The 24465-nt window shown below is 39.6% G+C and overlaps 1 protein-coding gene across 2 annotated transcripts in view; it reads right to left on the reverse strand.

The window, feature by feature from the left end:
• SLC12A7 (solute carrier family 12 member 7) overlaps window positions 1-24465 on the reverse strand; it is a 310242-nt gene that overhangs the window by 4873 nt on the left and 280904 nt on the right. Inside the window, exons 21-24 of one of the 2 annotated variants that reach the window (XM_043540293.1) lie at window positions 16276-16383; window positions 6453-6634; window positions 5193-5207; window positions 485-618 (exon numbers count right to left, since the gene is read on the reverse strand). In XM_043540293.1, coding sequence (XP_043396228.1) covers window positions 485-618; window positions 5193-5207; window positions 6453-6634; window positions 16276-16383 — 439 coding nt within the window. The remainder of the gene's footprint in view (window positions 1-484; window positions 619-5192; window positions 5208-6452; window positions 6635-16275; window positions 16384-24465) is intronic. The other variant, XM_037893370.2, reaches the window with a different exon arrangement.

Below are 24465 nucleotides of genomic sequence, written 5' to 3' on the forward strand. Positions count from 1 at the left end.
ATGAAGTGCAGCCACAACCATTCTAGGTCCCAGCATGCAAAGAGCCTGCCAGCTCAGATCAAGAAGGAGTAATAAATGTTGGGATCTATGTAGGCACCCCAGAAATGCTAATAAATAGATAAAATTGGTATTAAATTCTATTATTTTTATCTAAGCATTTTAGATAAACTGAACCCAGAATACGAGTGTTATCATTAAACAAAGACAACATTTTCCCCCACTACTTTTGGTTTCATGAAAACATATTCTGCAAGCGCTGGTCTTAAAGGCATAGGTCTCTCTAGTTAAAATACGAAGAAAAAAGCCACAGTACAGACAAAAAAAGCACACAGCCCCTATATACATATAAACAGATATACACATGCTCATTCTACTCATTCATATCAATAACAACTTTAATTTATGCAACTGTTGATTTATATGATATTGTTACTTTTTTGTAATATAGTATACTTCACCATTAAAACAATAAAGCATAGGATACAGTTTTCATCCCCTTTTTTGTTTTTAGGAGGTCCAGGCATATTCAATAAAACTAGCTGAGCATGTTGTGACTTATTTAATATTACTCCATTGAGCTTCACAGCAGTGTGCATTCTTCTCACATTTGACTGATTCCTAGTACAGAAACAAACTTTTCTACAGTAAAAATGTTATTGTAACCAATAACTATTTTAATCTGTACACCATAGATAAATTTGTGAACTATGATAATTAGCTGAAAATGTCATACTTGTAATAGAAGGAGATGCCTAAAAGGATTAAACTTAGATCTCAGTACATCTTAACTTCTATAATTATAGTTACTCATTTATTAAAAATCAAGTCCAATTTTGATGGTTTATGAAAGAAGGGCTATAACTTTTAATTTAAAATTGGTAATACTTTCCTTCAAAATAAAATGAAATCTAAACATGAGTACTGCTTTCAGGACAATTTCCTTGTAAGTGAAATTTAAGCCAAGGAGTGGATATAGATTGATAGAGATTCCTAGAAATCTAATTGAGGGAAGAATGCAAAACAAGGATTTATAATGGAAATTCAGACACAATCTTTGTTATAGCATTTCTAAATGCACTGTAGCAAGACTCTGCAGATACAGTGGGATTTCCCTTAAATTCCTTTGAAAATCCCAGCATAAGTTAAATGACAGTCATACTATAAAATCTTTGAATGAAATTCAATTCATAATGGGAAACTATATGAGAAAGTAGCAAAGTGATTAGTTGTTGGCAATAACACCCAAAGACACCACCAGTCTTAGCACTTAGGACGGAACAATCCCATGCACTTCTACAGACTAGGGACCGAATGGCTAGGCAGCAGTTCTGCAGAAAAGGACCTGGGCTTACAGTGGTCGAGAAGCTGGATATGAGTCAACAGTGTGCCCTGGTTGCCAAGAAGGCTGTATAAGTAGGGGCATTGCCAGTAGATTGAGGGACGTGATCGTTCCCCTCTATTCGACATTGGTGAGGCCTCATCTGGAGTACTGTGTCCAGTTTTGGGCCCCACACTACAAGAAGGATGTGGAGAAATTGGAGAGAGTCCAGCGAAGGGCAACAAAAATGATTAGGCGTCTGGAACACATGACTTATGAGGAGAGGCTGAGGGAACTGGGATTGTTTAGGCTATGGAAGAGAAGGATGGGGGGGGGGGGGGATTTGATAGCTGCTTTTAACTACCTGAAAGGTGGATCCAAAGAGGATGGATCTAGACTATTCTCAGTGATAGCAGATGACAGGACAAGGAGTAATGGTCTCAAGTTGCAGTGGGGGAGATTTAGGTTGGATATTAGGAAAAACTTTTTCACTAGGAGGGTGGTGAAACACTGGAATGCGTTACCTAGGGAGGTGGTGGAATCTCCTTCCTTTGAGGTTTTTAAGGTCAGGCTTGACAAAACCATGGGCTGGGATGATTTAGTTGTGGATTGGCCCTGCTTTGAGCAGGGGGTTGAACTAGATGACCTCCTGAGGTCCCTTTCAACCCTGATATTCTATGATTCTATGATTTAGTCATTCTTTTAATTAATCTCACAATGGTTTTGTTATGTCATTTTTCTCCTTGTTGTTTGTCTCTGTCTCTAGAAATAAGTTATATGGACAGGCTTCTGAGTTCACTGGTGTGAAAAGATATAGAAATGGACATAATAGATACAATGACCAGATATCAGAATTTATCAGGGTGTCTTGGGCTGATTGCAGAGCTGTTCCATTTTTCTGAGTGGTCCTATTGAAATCAGTTTTGTCCTGGCTTCAGTAAAAATTATTAGACATCTTGGGTGACTTCCACTGTGCTGCTCAGTGACTGCCTCTAAGATCTTTGTTTTCCACATAAGCAGATATCACTTCTGCTCCCACCAGCCACAAGAAAGGTGCTTACATTTTGCTTACAAATGACCAGGGACACCTGTCATCTAAATGGCCACAACTGAAGCTTTGAAACTCTATGCAGACCTCTTTCATGGTATGTGGGATCTTTTGGAAGGAAGCCCCCCTCTCAAGCAGTGACGATGTCTTTCGTCAATGGGATTGCTGCTGTGCTGACCTATGCTAATTCCCATATGTTTTTATTTAACATTGTAGTTTTAATGAGATATCAGAGTTGCATTTGGGTGATGAGGCCCTGGCATGCTGGTTTGACTCAATGCCCTGGCAGAGTGAGGGTTGTCTGGCAGGCAGAAGAAGGCTATAGCTCATTCTCTGGGACTCCAGAAAAGCTACCTTATAAATACAGCATCTCTCGGACTTGGCTTAGGGGTGAGGGAGGGGGAGTAAAAGAAGGGAAAGGGACTGTCCACGTGACTCTCCCTCCCCTCAGATGCCTTCAAATTACAGCAAAATTGTGAGAACTGAATTTCTCATCCAACACATAAGGTTTCCCTATAAAAGGGATATCTAACATGAAGAAATTATTAATTGGAGAAGTTGTTGGATAGGAACTCAGTGAAGGTGGCAGATGACTGGCACTTTCTGGAACAAGAAAATACAGTAGAACCTCAGAGTTAAGAACGCTAGAATTATGAACTGACCAATCACCCACCTCATTTGGAACCAGAATTATGTAATCAGGCAGCAGCAGACACAGACACAGACACACACAAAGCAAATACAGTACAATACTGTGTTAAACATGAACTACTAAAAAAAAATAAAGGGAAAGAAACATTTTTCTTCTGTATAGTAAAGTTTCAAAGCTGTATTAAGTCAATGGTCAGTTGTAAACTTTTGAAAGAACAACCATAACGTCTTGTTCAGTGTTACAAACAGTTCAGAGTTATGAACAACCTCAATTCCCAAGGTGTTCGTAAGCCTGACGTTCTACTGTAGTTTGGACTCAACTTTTGGGATTCTCTGTAGTTTAAAGGATAATGATGTGAGAAGACTGTAAAAGAAAATGATGGATTTAGTTAGGAATTGATTAAGGCATGAATGAGGATTAGAACAGAAGCAGTCTCAAAGTAAGGATAAATTATGGCAATATATCACCAGTGGTGATAGGCAGATTAATAAAAAAGGGAGATGTATAATTCCAAGGTTTGTGGCTTTGGAAACAAAGTTAAAATCCAGATAAACCACATGATTTTATGCCTGTAACCATCAGCCATATTTACTAGGACTGTCAATTAATTGCAGTTAACTCAAGCGATTAATGCAAAACAAATTAACTACATGAAAAAATAGTTGCAATTAATCGCAGTTTTAATCTCATGGTTAAATAATAGAATACCAATTTAAATTAATTATAAAGATTGTGGATGTTTTTCCACATTTTCAAATATATTGATTTCAATTACAATATAGAATACAGTGTTCAGTGATCACATCATATTATTATTTTTATTGCAAATATTTGCACTGTAAAAAAGATAAACAAAAGAAATAGTATTTTTCAATTCACCTCATCCAAGTACTATATCATGTACAATACACCTCATCCAAGTATCTCTTTATCATGAAAGAGCAACTTACAAATGCAGAATTTATTTTACATAAATTCACTGAAAAGGAAAACAATGTGAAAAGTTAGAACCTACAAGTCCACTCATTCCTACTTGTTGTTCAGCTGATTGCTAAGACAAACAAGTTTGTTTACATTTACGGGAGATAATGCCTACTTCTTATTTACCAAGTAGCGGGCAGCAATATCTATTTACTATTTACCCTATTCCTTCCCTACCTGTTTGCCATGCTCATTGATTGTGTAATATTTAAATTTAGATTGCAGGATCTTGGGGGCAAAGATTACTTTTTCTATGAAGAGCCTAACACATTTTTGGGTGCTATCAAACTAATAATAATAAGATTAATTTGGATACAGATTTTTTTAACCTGAAGGATTTACTTCATTGTTTACAATTCTGTGGAAGTAATTATGGTAGCTAGAAGATGACAAAGAGTGAGAGAGAGAGAGAGAAATCAAAGATCATAGAGAGAGAGCTACAAAGTCAGCAACAAAAGACAGAATTCGGTGTAAGGTAGAGGATGTCTTTTAGCACTTCTGTCAAAACAGAGAAAACCCAAGAACAAAGAGAGGAGGAAAAGTAGAGTACCTCTAGTGGCTCCATTGGGGTGGATAAACTGCCTCTGGACAGCTACATGATCTGGTTTTATGAATCTGTTGGTAAATTTATTTGCTTCCTATAGCCCAAATGAAGAGTATGTGTGTGGGGTGGGGGTGGGGGGGAGGGTTGTATTGTACAAGGAAATCTACAATTTACCAGTTGGGAAATGCAGGCTTTTTGAATAATACAATTTTTTAACAAGTCTCAGACTCATTTTTTTCAGCCCACAGTGCAATACAGTAGCATAATCATAATTAAAATGTTTAATACATACATTCAGTGTTCTAAGAAGATAATTAGAAAAAATGAAGGTCACTTATTTTGCAACCAAATACTGTCAGGTTTTTAACGAAAGATTTTGCTATTGACTACATTGACCATCATTTTTGAGAAACTTATATGTATACTATGAATTACTCTGAAATAAAAAACTGATAAGGTATAGGAACTAAAACAGAAAAAGCTGACAGGAAATGCTATGCTAATTATATTCACATGCCAAATCACAATATGTGCACAATATGCATACTGTAAATCATGGGAAGCAACTACTTTAAAGGAAACATGCAATAATAATAATAATACACAAGAACCAGGGAACATAGCCTAAATTAAATCAGATTTGACTTACAGATTTCCCCATTCTCTACATGGAAGAGAAACAAACATGAAAATACATTGCTTTATGCTATTTGGTGCATTTTTAAATATAGCAACTTCAGCTGATAAAACACCGTACAACTTTTGTGGTTTGAATTAAACTTTCCCTCATTGACAAGTAGTATAATTTTAGAGTTCTAATATCTAAATAAAAAATGTCAATCTATGTTTTTGCATGAATCAAAAGGTCTGCTACCAGAAAATAATTTAAAAAACAACAATTTTAAGTAAAATATAAGTCAGTTTCTAGTACAGCTTCTGAAGAGAACAGTATTTTAAAGTAAAACTCTATCATAACCAAACTGATATTCTGCATTTGTAATAGGTAAAAAATTCCAAAGAAAACAGACTCCTATGTGACAGAAGTTTCATTTTCAAGAGGATCTAAGTTCATTTGACTTCCAGTTTTACCTATTATTACTAAAGGTTAGCTCTTACAAACTTACACATCTACACAGTAAACCTCCCCACCCCTTCATGGCAGTGAGTCTCAAGAGCCCAGGTCAACTAACTTGAGCTTGCAATATGGGGTAAAAATAACAATGTAGATGTTCCTGCTTGAGTAGGAGACCGAGCTCTGAAACCTAGGATGGAGTAGGGTCTCAGAGCCTGAGCAAGAATGTTTATACTGCTATTTTTAATCCCATAGTGCATGCCCAAGTCAGATGACCTGGGCTCTGATACTCCCTGCTGCAGGAGTTTTCTGCAGTGTAGGCATATCCTTAAGCTCCTGTCTTGCAGCTTACATATGTGGGGAAAACCCTGGTATCTGGGTAGAATCTCATTGACTTCTGAGGGCATAGGGGTCCACCAATCTGTTGTAACTCACAAGAGTGGGGCCTACGTCTGTTTAATTAGAGTACATGATTGAATGAATTTCTTAGGGCAATATTTAGCATCTTCTTTGCAGTTATTTTCAATAAGAACATTATACGTGTAATATGACAAATGTAAAATGTGAAAATGCTTCCTCTAAAGCACGGTTACAAGTAATGCAAATGTATCAGTCACCCAAATTAGCACTTATTGCCTCAAACATTAGCCTCCTCTACGCTTCACATAGGGCCTCATCTTGTAAAAATGTATGCATGTAAATTCTGCCATTGACTTCAGTGGCACTACTCCTGTGTATAAAATTACTGGCATGCATACATTTTTACAAGATGAGGCCTGAAATAGTACCAGAAAAAGGATAAAACCAGAAACTTATTAAAATCACATTTGTACTTACGGCTTCATGTTGAAGATATCTTTAAAACCTGTTATATTTGTTTCTCTATTTTTGTGCTTTTCAGCTATAAACTTTTCTTTAGTCCAGGTCATTTGCACTTTTTCAGGTGTAGCAGCAGCAGTATCACACTTAACAACCGCTGCTGAATGGGATGCAGTGTTTCTGTCATGTATTAACTGAGCCTGAAAAAAAATAAAATAAAGAGAACAGGTCAAAATATAGTCGTTTTAGAGAGACAAAGAAATTGAAATCACTGATCTGCACAACCTAAATCAATGGGAGTTGACAGACTTGGAGCATGATCAGCCCCAAGAGGTTTACAAACTATGATACCTTATGCTGCAAACACATGCTTAACTTTACCATTGAAGCCAACAGAACTACTCAGATGCATGAAGTTATTCATTTGTGTTTACTGGGGTCTAATTGAGAGGCTTATTTTTATAATTAAAACTAAAGACAATTTGCTTTAATGAAAATTCGAGTCCAAATTACTGTGCAACTTCAATTCTAATTTGAAGATTTTCCTGGGAATTTCCAAATGTTTAAAAAGATGTTTTTCCAAGCTGCGATTAGGGTACCCATTAAGAGTGAAAAAAAGACCAAAAATTTATCTGTAAATACTTTGCACTAAGTAGCACTAGCAGAGATATCAGAAGCAATTAACACTGAATTGGTATCTGAAATAAAAAAATCAATATCCCTGTTTAGGACAGCAATAATGTCTAACTGTCTTTCATTGTTATGGAACAGAAGACATTTACAATTACATTAAAAAATGCAAAGGGAGGGAATATTTTGTGTTAGAGATACTTGGATTTTATTTCATTGCTTAAATGGAAATTAACACAAATATGCCCACAGTGTCTAAAGTATGTGGAATATAAAGAAACACTAATGTAATGCCACAAACTAGGATACCCATCTTTGGACATAAACATTTAAAGTGCTATATTTTCATCATAATTGAACTAATAAAGAAATTGATGAGTGACATTTATAGTGTAAAGATTCAGATGTTTCACCAGAATTATACAAATAGTGTTGCTCTCTATTTTTGAGAAGATAACGTATATCTTTAGGGGGAGGTTTGCACTCCAACAGTGAAATTGACTTCAGGGGGGCAAGAATTTCACGCTAGGTTTCTGACTAAATGGACTTAGAGATGCTTCAGCACTGGCTATATGGTGCCTGATACATGATAGACTTCTAAATGCAATTTTTATTTTAAATATTTTGAAGGAGTAAAATATGCTTCTCAATTGAAGTCCTCAAATTCTAGAAATTACTTAAATGAGAAGGGAGAAGTTGAAGATATCTTTGCTAATTTTCTTGAGACTTTTAGAAATTCCAGACATTACTTCTCAGGAAAATCTATAAATGAGAGAAGATGTAATATAGTGACAGTTTGTAATAGCAGGTATATACACAAAAGATAGTGCCGTGATAATAAAAATAAATCATAGTAGGTAATACTAAAATCTAAATTTCTTGAGGATTGTTTCCAGACAAGAGAAAGGAGAAGACAAAAAGATTGTTTTCTATCACATCACTACCCGCATCAATTTTGTTTAACCACAATTATTTATTTATAGGAGGAAAATGGGCAAATGTTTTGTAAAAAGTTTGAAAGCTTTAGAGAAAAAAATCTACAATTTCATTTCCAATCTTTAGTACAACATTTTCTAAAGTGGCACTGTAAGTGTTGTAATGAGAATGGAATATCCAGTCAGTACTACTTCAGACTACCTCTTCTTCTGGATTATCATTAGATAAGAGTCTAATATATCTTGACCAATGGGCTGTGGACTAGAGTAGCTTTTTCTTCTGACTAAGCCCTGAGACTCATCAGTGACGCTCTGAATCTGGGACGTGAAGGTCACCAAGTACAACCAGCATACAAAAAAAGGATATAATTAATTATGCTACTCAAATAACAATTTGTCTTTATTTAAATAGCTGAAAGTGGGAGTATTCTGAAAACAGATACAGATGCCACTATGTAATTGTGTTTGCCTTTTACAAACATGGTGCTCATTTGCACAAATTAGCATAGCGATGTATTTCTAAAATTTGATTTGAAGCACTACTTTGAATTTAAAAGAAACAGAGACCAAAGAGCTATTTTGTACTCAAACAAGCAGACTGTACACAAAAGGAAAAAGATATTTACTTCAATAGAAGGTCACACATGTAAAAACCTAGCTCCATAGTAAGTTAATGAGTTTGTTTTCTTGGTAACGGACAAGAATTTTTACACAAACCCAAAAATAATTTTAGAAAGAACACACACACACACAAAACATGTATTGAACAGCCAAACTTAAACACTCATAATAAGATTACTAAACAACTATTGATATATGTTCAGTTTACATTTAGGTTTTGCCAAGGTATGTTGAATATATTGTGACAGGGTCAGGCCAGATGGCTATAGGAGAGTAATAGAAGGCAGATATATTAGCCCCAGGCTAAGTAGGTCCCTTTTCCTTGGGTGCCTGAATGCAATCATCTACATATAAGATTCATATCACTATCTGGGATATACTGGGATATAGTGTTTTGGAAGGTGAGAGAACAAGCCATCAACAAAAGAAGCAGGAAATCATTTGGGGGCTTCCAGACCCAGTGTGTTTTTACATTAACACAACCACAAACAAGAGCAAGAAAAAAGAAGAAATATTGAATTAAGGCTAAAAGGGACCATTATATAGTCAACTTTGACTTCCTGTATAACACCAGCCATGGAATTTTATCCAGTTATTCCTGTATTGAGTCCAATAACTCGAGCTTGACAGACGTATGTCTTCCAGAAAAGCATTCAGTCTTGATCTGAAGACTTCAACAGACAGGTCATCCACCACTTCCCTTAGTAGTTTGTTTCAATGGTTAATCACCCTCACTATTAAATTCAAATTAGAAACAAGGCACAGATTTTTGTCTACCTTTATCTTCCAGTCATTGGTTCTAATTATAACGGTCTCTGCTATATTAGATTAGATTAGAGCCCTTTATTATTTGGTATTTTCTTCCTGTGAAGGTACTTATACGCTGTGTTCAAGTCACCTCTTGATTAAATTAAAGAGACTGAGCTTCTTAAATCTCTGTGTACAGCACTTTTTCTCGCCCTCAAATCATTTTTGTGGTTCTTCTCTGCACCATCTTCATTTTTCAATATCCTTTTTAAAGTGAGGACACCGGAACTGAACACAGTATTCCAGTATCTGTCTCACCAATACTGCGTCAGAGGTAAAATCACTTCCCTACTCCCCCAGTTTATTCATTGAAGAATCACATTAGCCCGTTTTGCCACAGCATCACACTGGGAGCTCTTTTTTAATTGTCTACTGTGACTCTTAAATCCCTTTCTAGAGTCACTGCTTTCCAGGATACAGTCACCCATTCTGTAGGTAAGTTCTGCATTCTTTGGTCCTAGATGTATGACTTGCATTTGTTGTATTAGAAAATGCATTTTGTGTGAACGGGCCCACCTGATCAAGCAATTCAGTTCACTCTGTATGATTGTCCTGTCATCATCATCATTTACCGCTCCACCAACTTTTGTACCTCCCTAAAATTTACTTCCAGATCACTGATAAAAATATTGAACCGTGTTATGCTTAGAACAGATTCCTATGGAACCCCACTGGAAACCCCTGCTTAATGATGTTTCCCACATGGCAACTACTATTCAAAGCCCCCTTCTAAACTAGGATTAGATATGACAGAACTTTCATTTGACTTTATTTCTATGCAATGTTATAAATATTTATGGACTTATTATTATTACTTTGAATAAATTAACATGAATATGACTTTTCCAAGTGAAGTGACTATAAAGTAATTCCAGAATTCACTCTCATAAAGGAAACATACAAGAGGGCTTATCTGTTAGAGAGGCAGTGTTTTCTAATACAAGACTGGCATCTCTGCCACTGACTGACTATGTGGCCATCTCACCTGTGCGTGACAGTTCTCCATTGTTAAAAAGGAATAATACCTCCCTACTTCACAGGCATGTTGTGAGCATTAATGAATGCATGTGTTTTGAAGATGACAACACTATCATATAAGCATAAAGTTAAAAAAAGAAGAAAAGAGTATTTTTTTACCTGTGTGAATCAGAGAGCATTTGGGGTACATAAGATTATTCAAGAATATTGAGATTTAAATAGCAGAAATGAATTTAAGAGATTTTCACTGACGGATTGAAGACATGGTGCAGATATGTGCCAAAATCCAGAGTGTTGCATGAATATATTTTATTTTAAAAATACATTTTTATGAATAAAGCTATGCAACAGTTTTGCCATGATTTTTTTCCTGCAGTAAATTAAATTAAAATGTTGAAACATTATAGACTCACAGACTTTAAGGCCAGAAAGGACCATCATGATAATCTAGTCTGACCTTCTACACATTGCAGACACGTAACTTCACTCACGTACTCCTGTAACAGACCCTAACCTGTGGCTGAGTTGCCAAAGTCCTCAAATCATGATTTAAATACTTCAGGTTACAGAGAATCCACCATTTACACAAATTTAAACCTGCAAGTGACCAATGCCCTATGCTGCATAAGAAGGCAAAAAACCCCAGGGTCTCTGCCAATCTGACAGGGGAGATGGGGGGAATTCCTTCCCAACCCAAATATGGAAACCCTGAGCATGTGTGCAAGACCTGGGAAAGAATTCTCTGTAGTTACTCAGAGCCCTCCCCATCTAGTGTCCCATACCAGTGTCATCATCTAGTGTCATCATCTAGTGTCATCATACCATACCCTCCATAAACTTATCAAGCTCAGTCTTGAATCCAGTTAGGTTTTTGCTACCCCTACTCCCCTTAGAAGGCTGTTCCAAAACTTCACTCCTCTGATAGTTAGAAACCTACATCTAATTTCAAGCCTAAATGTATTGATGACCAGTTTATATCCATTTTTTCTTGTGTCAACAGTAACACTTCATTTAAACAACTCTCCCTCCCCGGTATTTATTTCTCTGGTGTATTTACATAGAGCAATCGTATCTCCCCTCAGCCTTCTTTTGGTTAGACTAAATAAGCTAAGCTCTTTGAATCTCCTCTCATAAGGTAGGAGACTCAAATTCATCTGATCATGCTAGTAGTCCTTCTCTGCACCTGTTCCAGTTTGAATTAATTTTCTTAAACATGGGAGACCAGAACTGCACACAGTATTCCAGATGAGGTCTTACCACTGCCTTGTATAATGGTACTAACACTTCCCTGTCTTTACTGCAAATACGTTGCCTGATGCATCCTAGGACTGCTTTAGCCTTTTTCACAGCTGCATCACGTTGGCAGCTCATAGTCATCCTGCGATCAACCAGTACACCCGAATCATAGAATCATAGAATCATAGAATATCAGGGTTGGAAGGGACCTCAGGAGGTCATCTAGTCCAACCCCCTGCTCAAAGCAGGACCAATCCCCAATCAAATCATCCCAGCCAAGGCTTTGTCAAGCCTGACCTTAAAACCTTCCAAGGAAGGAGATTCTACCACCTCCCTAGGTAACGCATTCCAGTGTTTCACCACCCTCCTAGTGAAAAAGTTTTTCCTAATATCTAACCTAAACCTCCCCCACTGCAACTTGAGACCATTACTCCTTGTCCTGTCCTCTTCTACTACTGAGAATAGTCTAGAACCATCCTCTCTGGAACCACCTCTCAGGTAGTTGAAAGCAGCAATCAAATCCCCCCTCATTCTTCTCTTCCGCAGACTAAACAATCCCAGTTCCCTCAGCCTCTCCTCATAAGTCATGTGTTCCAGACCCCTAATAATTTTTGTTGCCCTTCGCTGGACTTTCTCCAATTTATCCACATCCTTCTTGTAGTGTGGGGCCCAAAACTGGACACAGTACTCCAGATGAGGCCTCACCAATGTCGAATAGAGGGGAACGATCACGTCCCTCGATCTGCTCGCTATGCCCCTACTTATACATCCCAAAATGCCATTGGCCTTCTTGGCAATAAGGGCACACTGTTGACTCATATCCAGCTTCTCGTCCACTGTCACCCCTAGGTCCTTTTCCGCAGAACTGCTGCCTAGCCATTCGGTCCCTAGTCTGTAGCTGTACATTGGGTTCTTCCGTCCTAAGTGCAGGACCCTGCACTTATCCTTATTGAACCTCATCAGGTTTCTTTTGGCCCAGTCCTCCAATTTGTCTAGGTCCCTCTGTATCCTATCCCTGCCCTCCAGCGTATCTACCACTCCTCCCAGTTTAGTATCATCCGCAAATTTGCTGAGAGTGCAATCCACACCATCCTCCAGATCATTTATGAAGATATTGAACAAAACCGGCCCCAGGACCGACCCCTGGGGCACTCCACTTGACACCGGCTGCCAACTAGACATGGAGCCATTGATCACTACCCGTTGAGCCCGACAATCTAGCCAACTTTCTACCCACCTTATAGTGCATTCATCCAGCCCATACTTCTTTAACTTGCTGACAAGAATACTGTGGGAGACCGTGTCAAAAGCTTTGCTAAAGTCAAGAAACAATACATCCACTGCTTTCCCTTCATCCACAGAACCAGTAATCTCATCATAGAAGGCGATTAGATTAGTCAGGCATGACCTTCCCTTGGTGAATCCATGCTGACTGTTCCTGATCACTTTCCTCTCCTCTAAGTGCTTCAGGATTGATACCTTGAGGACCTGCTCCATGATTTTTCCGGGGACTGAGGTGAGGCTGACTGGCCTGTAGTTCCCAGGATCCTCCTTCTTCCCTTTTTTAAAGATTGGCACTACATTAGCCTTTTTCCAGTCATCCGGGACTTCCCCTGTTCGCCACGAGTTTTCAAAGATAATGGCCAATGGTTCTGCAATCACATCCGCCAATTCCTTTAGCACTCTCGGATGCAACTTGTCTGGCCCCATGGACTTGTGCACGTCCAGCTTTTCTAAATAGTCCCTAACCACCTCTTTCTCCACAGAGGGCTGGCCATCTACTCCCCATGTTGCGATGCACAGCGCAGCAGTCTGGGAGCTGTCCTTGTTAGTGAAGACAGAGGCAAAAAAAGCATTGAGCACATTAGCTTTTTCCAAATCCTCTGTCACTAGGTTGCCTCCCTCATTCAGTAAGGGGCCCACACTTTCCTTGGCTTTCTTCTTGTTGCCAACATACCTGAAGAAACCCTTCTTGTTACTCTTGACATTTCTTGCTAGCTGCAGCTCCAGGTGCGATTTGGCCCTCCTGATTTCATTCCTACATGCCCGAGCAATATTTTTATACTCTTCCCTGGTCATATGTCTAACCTTCCACTTCTTGTAAGCTTCTTTTTTATGTTTAAGATCCGCTAGGATTTCACCATTAAGCCAAGCTGGTCGCCTGCCATATTTACTATTCTTTCGACTCATCGCGATGGTTTGTCCCTGTAACCTCAACAGGGATTCCTTGAAATACAGCCAGCTCTCCTGGACTCCTTTCCCCTTCATGTTAGTCCCCCAGGGGATCCTACCCATCCGCTCCCTGAGGGAGTCGAAGTCTGCTTTCCTGAAGTCCAGGGTCCGTATCCTGCTGCTTACCTTTCTTCCCTGTGTCAGGATCCTGAACTCAACCAACTCATGGTCACTGCCTCCCAGATTCCCATCCACTTTTGCTTCCCCCACTAATTCTTCCCTGTTTGTGAGCAGCAGGTCAAGAAAAGCTCCCCCCCTAGTTGGCTCGTCTAGCACTTGCACCAGGAAATTGTCCCCTACGCTTTCCAAAAACTTCCAGGATTGTCTATGCACCGCTGTATTGCTCTCCCAGCAAATATCTTTCTCTTCCTCTGTTGCTTCCAACTGATAAGTCCCCAGCATATAGCAAACATTCTTGTTAGTCTCTAAGTGCATGACTTTGCACTTTGCACTACTAAATTTCATCCCATTTCTATTATTCCAATTTTCAAGATCCTCCAGATCTTCTTGTGTGATAGTCCGGTCCTCCTCCACAATGACAATACCTCCCAACTTTTTCTCATCTGCAAATTCTATTAACACACTCCCATTTTTTGTGACAAGATCATTAATAAAAATGTTAGAAAGGTCCCAAGACTCATCCCTCAGGAACTCAACTACCAACCTCCCTCCAGCCTGAATTCACCTTTCAGTATGACCTGTTGTAGATTCCCCTTTAAGCAGTTCCTTATCCACATTTCAATTCTCATATTAATTCCCATCTTCTCTAATTTAAATAATAATTTATCATCTGGGACTGTATCAAATGCCTTACTGAAATCCAGGGAGATTAGATCTGGAACATTTCCTTTGTCCAGAAAAACCCAGTTATCTTCTCAAAGAAAGAGATCAGGTTGATCCGGCATGATCTGCCTTTTGTAAAACCATGTTGTATTTTATCCCAATTACTATTTACATCTATGTTCTTACTACTTTCTCTTTCAAAATTTGTTCCAAGAGCTTGCAGGCAATTGACGTCAAACTAACAGGCCTATAGTTTCCCAGATCACTTTTCTCTCCTTTCTTAAAAACAGGTACTTGTGATGTTCTATATTTTTTTGGTCATCACTCTTACAAGACTATGATAAATTTTGTACAAAGTACGCCTTGTGAGATATCATTTGAAAACTCATAATCTGCTGAATATTGTTGACCTGGCAAAATGTGTGTATCAATATTGTATGAGAAATTATTAGATTCTACTATGTATCGTTGTTATAACATGCTCCAAAGCAGTCACAAAACACTTTTTCAGAGACAAAGACACCCTAGCACCCCACTTAGGTGTTAAACAGCTATCAATGCCATTCTTCATCAACAGGAAGGTGTAAACAAGAAATTTACATTTCATCACAGAGACAGTTCAACCCTCACATCCACAAGAGATTATGTGTTGCCTACACCCCAGCTGGGGGTAATCCTCAAAGAGGGGAGGATGATATAAAAATGAGAGACAGTGGGATAGCAAGGCTGGTGCATATATCATTTTCTTTGACAAAATGACGGACTTTCTATGAGCTTGCATTGTTCAGTAGTGTGCTGGACAGCACAAGATGCACATTACTGGGGGAAAGTCTGACACTAAGAATTTGCAGGTGTCACCCTGTATGTAATTCATGAGTGACTAGTCAGTGTGCTCATGTGTTTAGCTGTGAGTAAATATGCATGCTGAAGGCTGTGTGAGTAGGCCAAGAGTGGCTGTTCTGACAGCAAAGCAGTGTAAAAGGCACCCCAGGCTAGCGATTAAAGGCGACACAGCTGTTCAACAGTCCAAATTGTACTCTGGATAATGTCACAGTACTATATTAGCAATTCTCCGGTCACAGGGTACGACCTCAGAGTTTACGGATTCATTAAAAATCCTTGCTATATGTTAGATATATAGCGTAATTTTCTTAATTGCTTTATCACGTCTTGCAGATTTCAAACGCTGACATGATGGCAAAAATAGTATTACTGAAAAATATAAGGTTGCATCATCTATTTAACTCAAAATAATATAGTTTAAATTTTTAAAATCCTTCAAACCCAGGAAAATAGATATGTTTGATGACAAGCATGCAAACACAGATGCTTTTAGTAGAGTATTTTAAACGCCAATCTACTGCTATAGTTATTCTGGAACTGTAGTAATTCTAGTATTTCAGTATTGTTTAGAGCTAATATTAATGACTCATTACACAAAAAGATAAAGTAAATCAAATATTCTCTTACAACTGATAAACCAGTACATAATTCATAATAAAAGAGGTTTTATTTTATTTACTTGTTATGCAATTGTTAGACATCATGGCCTAGCATTACCATTTCCACTTGCTTATACTTGGTTTTCATAAAATTTATAGTCAAGTTAAATTGTTTACCTCTCTTTCCCTTTCATTCTTAGACAGCTGCATCTGTTTTAACATCTGAGATCTCTGCTCCATCATAAGAGTCTTCTCATATGTGAATGCTGAAATATCATTTTCAAACTGCAAAATAAGTATGCCATCATTAAAAGGAGAAAAATCTCATTTACAACACCCCCCCCCCCCCCGTCATTTGGGTAACATCTTGGGGTTTGCTTTAATTTGTGTTAATTTATATCCTAACAGTATTTCCAAGCCTATATTTGGTAAATATCGTCTGTTTTCAATGCTTTGGAATTCTAATTTTCAAGTCTACACTGTATTAAAATACTCCTGCAAAAACATGCCACTAGACACTGTATCATATCAGAAAAATTTAAGATACAAGACTTTCCATTGCTCTGTTCTTATACAGACTGCAGGAATGAGGATGGGCTAAAGGCCACCTTTTAAACCATCTTTGCACCTCCTGTATTCTGGCCCCAACCTTCTAATGCACAGGCTTGTAACTGCACCTCTAGCATGCATCCAATGGTGGGAGGGCTTGAGGGGAGTGGTCGTAGTGCAGAACTGACCCAAACTCTACACTGCCTAGGGAACAAGCTAACACTAGGGGTATTTTCTGGGGGACTGATTCCACACAATTTGCAGTCCTTTTATGCACCAAAGAAGAGTAAAGAGGCAAGACTTTAATAAAGAATATGGTCCTTTGTGTCTTGAGACATTGAACAAAAATTAAGTGAAACTATATAATATAACAAAATAGAGATAACATTCCTAATGAGAACAAAATAAACAAACATATCTATTTAAAATATGCTCTTACAAATTAGTAAAATATTCTAACTGAGGTTGTTATGACTGGAAGAAGTCATGGCATTAATCAAACTGAAAGTACATTAGAATCACAGAATACCAGAAATAGTTATTTCACACACAACAAAATACAAAGCAGAAAACTGGCATTCTGGCAAATAAGAAGCACAAAGAAGTTCTCAGAAGGTAATATTTTGCAAATATATGTGTAGCAGTTCTAAAGAACTCATGAGGTAAATCACTACTCAAAATGAATCTCTGAAAGAAATGGTTTTAACGTGGTTTTGAAAGGATCACCTGCATTTAGATTGAAATTAGTAAATGACAGAAGACAGCAATTTCTTCTCCATTACTGTAAATACATTACCAAATCTGAAAATTTCACAAAAAACACAAACCAACATGGACTACAAGATGACTCTGCCAGACCAGAGCTGTTTATCCATCTATCTGTGGACATGTAAATCAAGTATTTGTCTCAGTCACAAAGACTAGTCTTAGTTAAATGCAGATGAGATTTAACAGGAAGAGGACAGCAGGGGGAAAAAGCTTTGTCTTGGGGTGCACTTCGAAGGTTTGTTGTTCTGTAACTGGGGGACAGGGACAGCACCCTGTTATCCTGAACTCAAAGAAGTAATCAAGCAATGTGATTACATTCATGAAAATGAGATCCCAACTGGTCCTGGTTGGAAATGCTGCAAGAAAGCTTTAGGTGAGATAAGACTGCTTTTAGGCAGATGGGTAGCCTGTTAAAGTTAAGTTTAATCTATAAGAAGCACGTTATACGTCAGTATTATATGTAACCATTTCTGTTTCCACTTATTATCCTTACTCACTATCTCTTAAATCTTAATCTTTGATAATAAATTTACGATTGTTTCACTATACATATATCTCAGTGCTATGATGTTATATGTTACTGATCCTGAGAAGTACCAGTCAAGCTGTGTGCAGACTGTTCCTTCAGGAATATCTTACCTGGTAATTTCTGTGAGTATCCAGTGACAAGGGCTGGAAACTACAGGGGGATGCTTTCAGAGGGGCTTGGGAACCGGGGTGCACCTATTACTGACCTGCACGGCAAAGCAAGGGGTTAGTAGAGCCCTGAGGAGATTGTTTGGGTGACAGACTGGAGGTGTCAGTTAAGCACAAGTTATTCTCACTTTTGCTGAAGCAGAAGGGTAACAAGGGGACTCATCATCCTGGGCACCCCAAGCAAGTGTAACACATATCCTTCATGGCATCATGGGTCAAATGAATCACTCAGTCCTGGCTTCAATACCCACAACCTCGACTCCCTCACTGAAATGGCTTTTGAAGCTAGTGTTTTCATGGATCTCTTGAAGCCTCTCCTAGGCCTTGATTCAGAAAAGCATTTAAGCAAAGGGTAACTCTAAGAACATAAGTAATCTCACCGAAATCAATGGGATTACGAATGTGCTTAAAGTTATGCATATACTTCACTGGAGTAGGATCCTAATTCTCTTTGCCTTTAAAGTCCCCTCTCAAACTGGAAACTCAGAGGAGAGGTTACTTACCTTTCAGTAACTTGAGTTCTTTGAGAAGTGTTGGCCCTATGGGTGTGCTACCATAGGATATGAGCATATCCTTGCACTCTCAGCCAGAGATTTGAGTTAGCAGTGTCTGCAGGTCTGCGCCTGCATGCTACACTACACAGGGATTAGACTAGATGACCTTTGCAGTCCCTTCTAACCCTATGATTCTATACGGCCTCATGCTTTGGAGTGAGGAAATATGGGGAGAAGTGGACCCGCCACCATTCCAGTTCCTTGTCAACTACAAAGCCAGAGGGGAAAGAGGGTGGGGAGCACCCCTGGAGAGAAAATATCTTGAAGAAGTCAAGTTCCTGAAAGGTAAATAACCTCTTCTTCTTCTTTGAGTATATGTTCCTATGGGTGCTCAACCACAGACTCCCAAGCAGTAACTCAACATGGAAGGGGGTGCTCAGGAGGCAGATCCAAGATGGTGCAGAGGACAGCATCAGCAAAAGTTGTGTCTATCTTGGCACACAAAGAATATTGTAATGTTTTGAGAACATGTGAACTGAGGACCAAATTGCGACCCTGAAAATTTCAGAGATAAGGATGTCTTTGATGAGGGTAATAGAAATGGACTGAGTCTTAGTGGAGTATGCTGCCACTCTGAGGGGAAGCTGTACCACAGCAATCTTGTTTCAGGCTATGATGCCACCCACTTTGATAATCTTTGAGAAGAGATCAATTGTCCTTTCATTCATTCAGAAAAGGATATGAACAGTCTAGGGGAAATCTGGAAATGCCCTGTGAGCATCTGAAGTGTGAAGGCATGTCACTTCTGTGGAGGAGTGAAGCTTGGGGAAGAACATTGGCAGACAGTTATCTTGCCTGATATGGCATAAACCAAGGATGTGGGTATAGTGTGATCTCAACATGATAGAAGGCAGTGTAAGATGGATCAGCCATGAGAGCTGTGAGCCCTCCCACCCTTCTAGCCAAGGTGACAGCTATCAGGGAAAAGGTCTTACAGGAAAGATGGGGGAACAAATCTGCCTGCCATAGGTTCCAAAGGAGGTTTCCTTAAGGTACTGAGAACTAAATTAAGGTTTCAAGAAGATGTGGGGTCCCAATATGAGGGAACAGATTAGATAAACCCCTAAGGAATCTGGCAGTGGTAGCATGACCCGAAAATAAGAGGCCCTCAATAGGCAAATTAAAGGCCATAATAGCTGCCAGGTATATCATGACAGAACTCATAGGTAGTCCTGTGTTTTTAATTCAAGCAGGTAATCAAGCATCCTGGAGACAGAAGCATCCTGGAGACAGAAGCTTCAGGAGAGTCTATAGATTGACAGGAACACCAGGACAGGAGGCATTTCCACTTCTGCAGTTAAGCCTTTCACGTGGCAGGTGACCTTCTACTATTTAGTACTACGGACTGTACTTCAGATGAATAGTCCACCTCTAAGGTTGAGAACATCGAGGCCTTGAGGATCAGTGATACAAGGTTGGGGTGGCTCATGATGCCCAAGTTCTGTGTTAGGAGGTTCAATTTCAGGGTAAGACGGTGAGGTATCTCTACAAAAAGGTGAAGAGCTGAATAATACACTTGTCTTGTCCAAGAAGGCACTATTAAGGTGACCCTTACCTGCTTCTACCTCAGTTTGATTAATGTCCTGAGGATTAGCATTGTTGAAGAGAAGGCGTAGAGGAGGGGGCAAGGATAGAGGAGTAGTACGGCATCTCCTAAAAAGTTGTGACATAGTGCCCCTTCGGAGCAAAAGATGTGGAATTTGGATTGGTCTGGTTGGCAAAGAGATCCACTGTGGGGAGGCCCCAAACTCCGCAAATGTGAAATATCAGGTTGTTGAGCAACCACTTGTGGTCCTGGTGGAAGTTTCTGCTTAGGGCATCTGCCACCGTATTCTGGATACCCAATAGGTAAACAGTGGAAATCTCTATATGGCAGGCAATGCACTAGTTCTGTAGCTTTAGAGATTCCGTATATAAGGACTGGGATCTTGCTCCCCCTTGTTGATTTACATAGTACATCGTTGTACTGTGATCTATCATTACTCTGACATGGTGTCCCTAAATGTTTAGTCCTGACATGCAAAACAAATCGGCTGTAGCTCTAAAACATTGATGTAAAGCAATATTTCCTGTGGAGACCATCTTTCCTATGCAGTAGATCTTTGCAAGTGGGCTCCCCACATCATCATGATGATTCATGTTCGTGGCAGGTATGAGAATGGTTCTCCCAGACAGATCTGCAAGGGGTCTTGCCACCACCTGAGGAAGTCCAGCACCCGTGAGGGTATGGAAACTTTCTCACTAAGACTGTGCTTGTTTGATGTGTAAATGGTTCTGAGCCAGGCCTGAAGGCATTGGAGATTTAGTTTTGCATGTGATGTGACAAATGTTGAGGCCAACATGGGAACTAGGAGTTGAAGTCAGGTCCTTACTGTCATCTGGAGACTCAGCTGGAGGGTAGTGACCAGACTGGATATAGCAGAGAATCCGCCCTGTGGTAGTGAAGTCTATCCATTGAACAGGTGTTAATGTGGACTTTTCAGGTTGATACGAAGGCCCTGGAATTGGAACAGCATTAGAGCCTTGTTGGCTGTAGACTGGACCTCTAAAGCAGAGTGCCCCTTCAGAAGCCAGTTGTCCAGATGGGGAAGACTTTAATACTGTCTTGACACAGGTGAGTTGCCACTACTGAGAAGACTGTTGTAAAGACCCATGGGGCTGGGAGAGTCTGAAGGGAAACACAGGTATTAATAGCGTTCTGAGCCAATGAAGAAGTGCAGAGAAAGTTGAAGGAAGGGTGCACAGCACTGTGAAAATACGTGTGTTGGTGGCTGAGGGCAATAAACCAACCCCTTGATTCAGGGCTGGGTTTATGGAAGTCAAAGTCACCATCCTGAAGTGCTGTGAAAGGATGTAAGTATTCAGGTTCCAGAGGTCTATGATCAGCCTCTAACCATGTTCTTTTGGGAACCAGAACGATTTGGAATAAAACCCTCTTCCCACAAATTCTGGGGGAACCAACTATCATCTCCAACTGCTGTAGGGATTGAACCTCCTGCTTTAAAAGATTCTCATGAGAGGGATGGGGATGGGAGAGAGGCATAGCATAGAAATGGATAGAATATCCCGTAGCCTCCACCTTTAAAATCCACCTGTCAGTGGTGATAAGCTCCCAAGAAGGTAAAATTGTGACATGTGGTCCCTAAAGGGGAAGTGGAAGACTGGTTTGGTCAGCAAATCCACAGAAGGGGATTGTTTGTGGCCCTTGACCAAATTGTCAAAACAGTCATTTGGAAGGGGACCTGGGTAAGGAGGTTGCCGTTTGAGGTGGTACTCTCTTTTGGAGTCTGGGCCTCCTTGGAGGAGGTTCCATGGGTTTGAAATAGAACTGTTAAAACCATATTTTGCCATCAGGGCTTGATAATCTGCCACCTCAAAATGGAGAGTAGTGGAAGAATAACATCCTCCTTTATCAGAAGGTGTGGATCTTGAGCGAGCTTGGTGGTTTATCTCGTTAGCTGTATCCACTACCAAGGAGTTGGGAATGGGATAAGAGAAAAAATATTACAGTTCCTTGGCTGGTATGTAATATTTTTGTCTGCCCATTTGCAGGTAGGTGCAAAAGTGGCAGGGGTCTACCATATATTACGGGCTAGTGAGAAGAGTGCCTGGTTAACAGGCAGTGCAATCTTGGCTTGAGGGGGTGGTATGAAGAAAGTCCATGAGAAAGTGCTGGGATTCTTGTACTCTTCAGTGAAAGGTTGAAAAGATTCTCCAATTCTGTCCCAGAACAACCTAAAATCATCTGCATAGGAAGGTGGTGATGGCATCACTGCGTCCCCCAGGAAGGAGGAGGATTTATTTGGAGTTGTGATGCTGGTGGTTGTTGTGGAGCCTGAGGAATGTCTAAACATGAAACATGAAGATGAGAACCCCATTGAGTTGGTGCCCACAGGCTGTCCAGGGATTTCAACAGGCCCGCTGAGGAGGTGAGTAGGGGAAGAGACCCCAAGAAAATTCATATTTGGAGGGCTCAGAGCATCTTCTGGAATCTTTTGTATGTTACCATTCCTGATGTCCGATTTGTGTCCATTTAGTCTTTTAAATGGTAACATACAAAAGCCAGTAGGAGAACACTTCAATCTTCCTGGACATTCTATAACAGATTTGAAAGTATTGACACTTGAACAAAAACACTTCAGAAACAGACTTCAAAGAGAAACAGCAGAACTAAAATTCATTTGCAAATTTAACACCATTAATTTGGGCTTGAATAGGAACAGGGAGTGGCTGGCTCATTACAAAAGCAGCTTTGCCTCTCCTGGAATTGACACTTCCTCATCTATTACAGGGAGTAGACTACATCCACCCTGATTGAATTGGCCCTGTCAACACTGGTTCTCCACTTGTGAGGTAACTCCCTTCTTTTCAGGTGTCAGTATATAATTCCTGCATCTGTAATTTTCACTCCATACATCTGAAAAAGTGGTTTTTTACCCACGAAAGCTTATGCCCAAATAAATCTGTTAGTTTTTAAGGTGCCACCAGACTCCTTGTTTCTGTTTTTTGGCTCACTCTGGATCTTATGCTTGGGTTGGATTGGGAATGTGTGGAGATGGCAACCATGTCATGCCACATCCAGGGGAACCTCTCCCCCCTGGAATGAAGGAGCTGTTTTAATTGCATAGTCTCAGAGGCTGAGGCATCCTACTAGGTTTCAGAAAGTGCACAGAATGAATACTGTTTTGCTGAGAGGCACTGTACTAATGAGGCCTCTAAGACATTCCAATAATTTTTTATCCTTGAGTAACCAGAGAGTGGCTCTTAAGTATCATCTCTTCAGCTTCATCCTCGCTGGAGACCTGCAACTCATGAACCAAGAAGGAAGATGGGTAAACTGCTGGTGTTGGAAGTCCTGCTGACACTTTGACCAATAGCAACGTAGAGAATTTTTGCAAAGTTTTGCTGTGGCTCTGTTTCTTCACCTCCACCAAAGCAGCTTCAAAATTCCAACTAGAGAAGCAGTTTCAGGTGGTAAAGCACTTGGCTTAATCAGGGTTTGCTTACTTTAGAGGACAGGATTGCGCATTTTTGCTTCAAGAAATCTTCAAATTATTTTGTGGATAAAATAGCTTGGAACCACACATAGCAATTTCTGACTCCGCCTAGTAGGGAAAAATGGAGTCTTCTCTGCTTGACTTTCCACTGGCATTGCTCACTGAAGTGATGGAGAAGCTGACACCTCTGAATTAGGTCCATGCCCCTATATGTTGGTGAAAATCAATGGGAAAATATTTTGGAGACACTTTTGGAGCGGATGGTAAATACCACCAGCAGGTGGGGCGGGGGCGAGACGAAGAGGGAGGGTAAAATGACAGCTTATTTAAAAAAAATATTGTTAGAGACCCTTGATCAAGAAAACATGGATATTGAGTGGGAATTTAAAACTAAGAGCTAGGAGAATCTTTTGTTGGCAGTGAATCTTTTAGTCAATGTTTTTGTCTGATTTTATTTTATTTGTGATAGGTTGGCATAGGTAGCCAAATACATTTTGTTTGTGTTAAGAAAATTCTTACAACCATTTCATTGAAAAGCTCTAGCTCTTCTATGCTTTGGAGCAAGGGCTTGAAATTTGGCATATATGTCACCCTGTCATCAGGGATGTGCCTTTTTCCATTCCTGTGAAAATCTCCCCAAATTTGGCCAAGTTATAAACCTTTGAAAAATCTCATGCTCTTAGAATTTGGCAGCTAGATTACCAGAAAATCCCTTCTGAATTAGGCATGCTCCATCCCTCACAGCTCCTATGTTCTTATTGGACTGCACATGCACCATTGCCACAGAGGGACTGAACATGCTC

The sequence above is a fragment of the Chelonia mydas genome, chromosome 2, assembly GCF_015237465.2.
Source record: "Chelonia mydas isolate rCheMyd1 chromosome 2, rCheMyd1.pri.v2, whole genome shotgun sequence".
Lineage (NCBI taxonomy): Eukaryota > Metazoa > Chordata > Testudines > Cheloniidae > Chelonia > Chelonia mydas.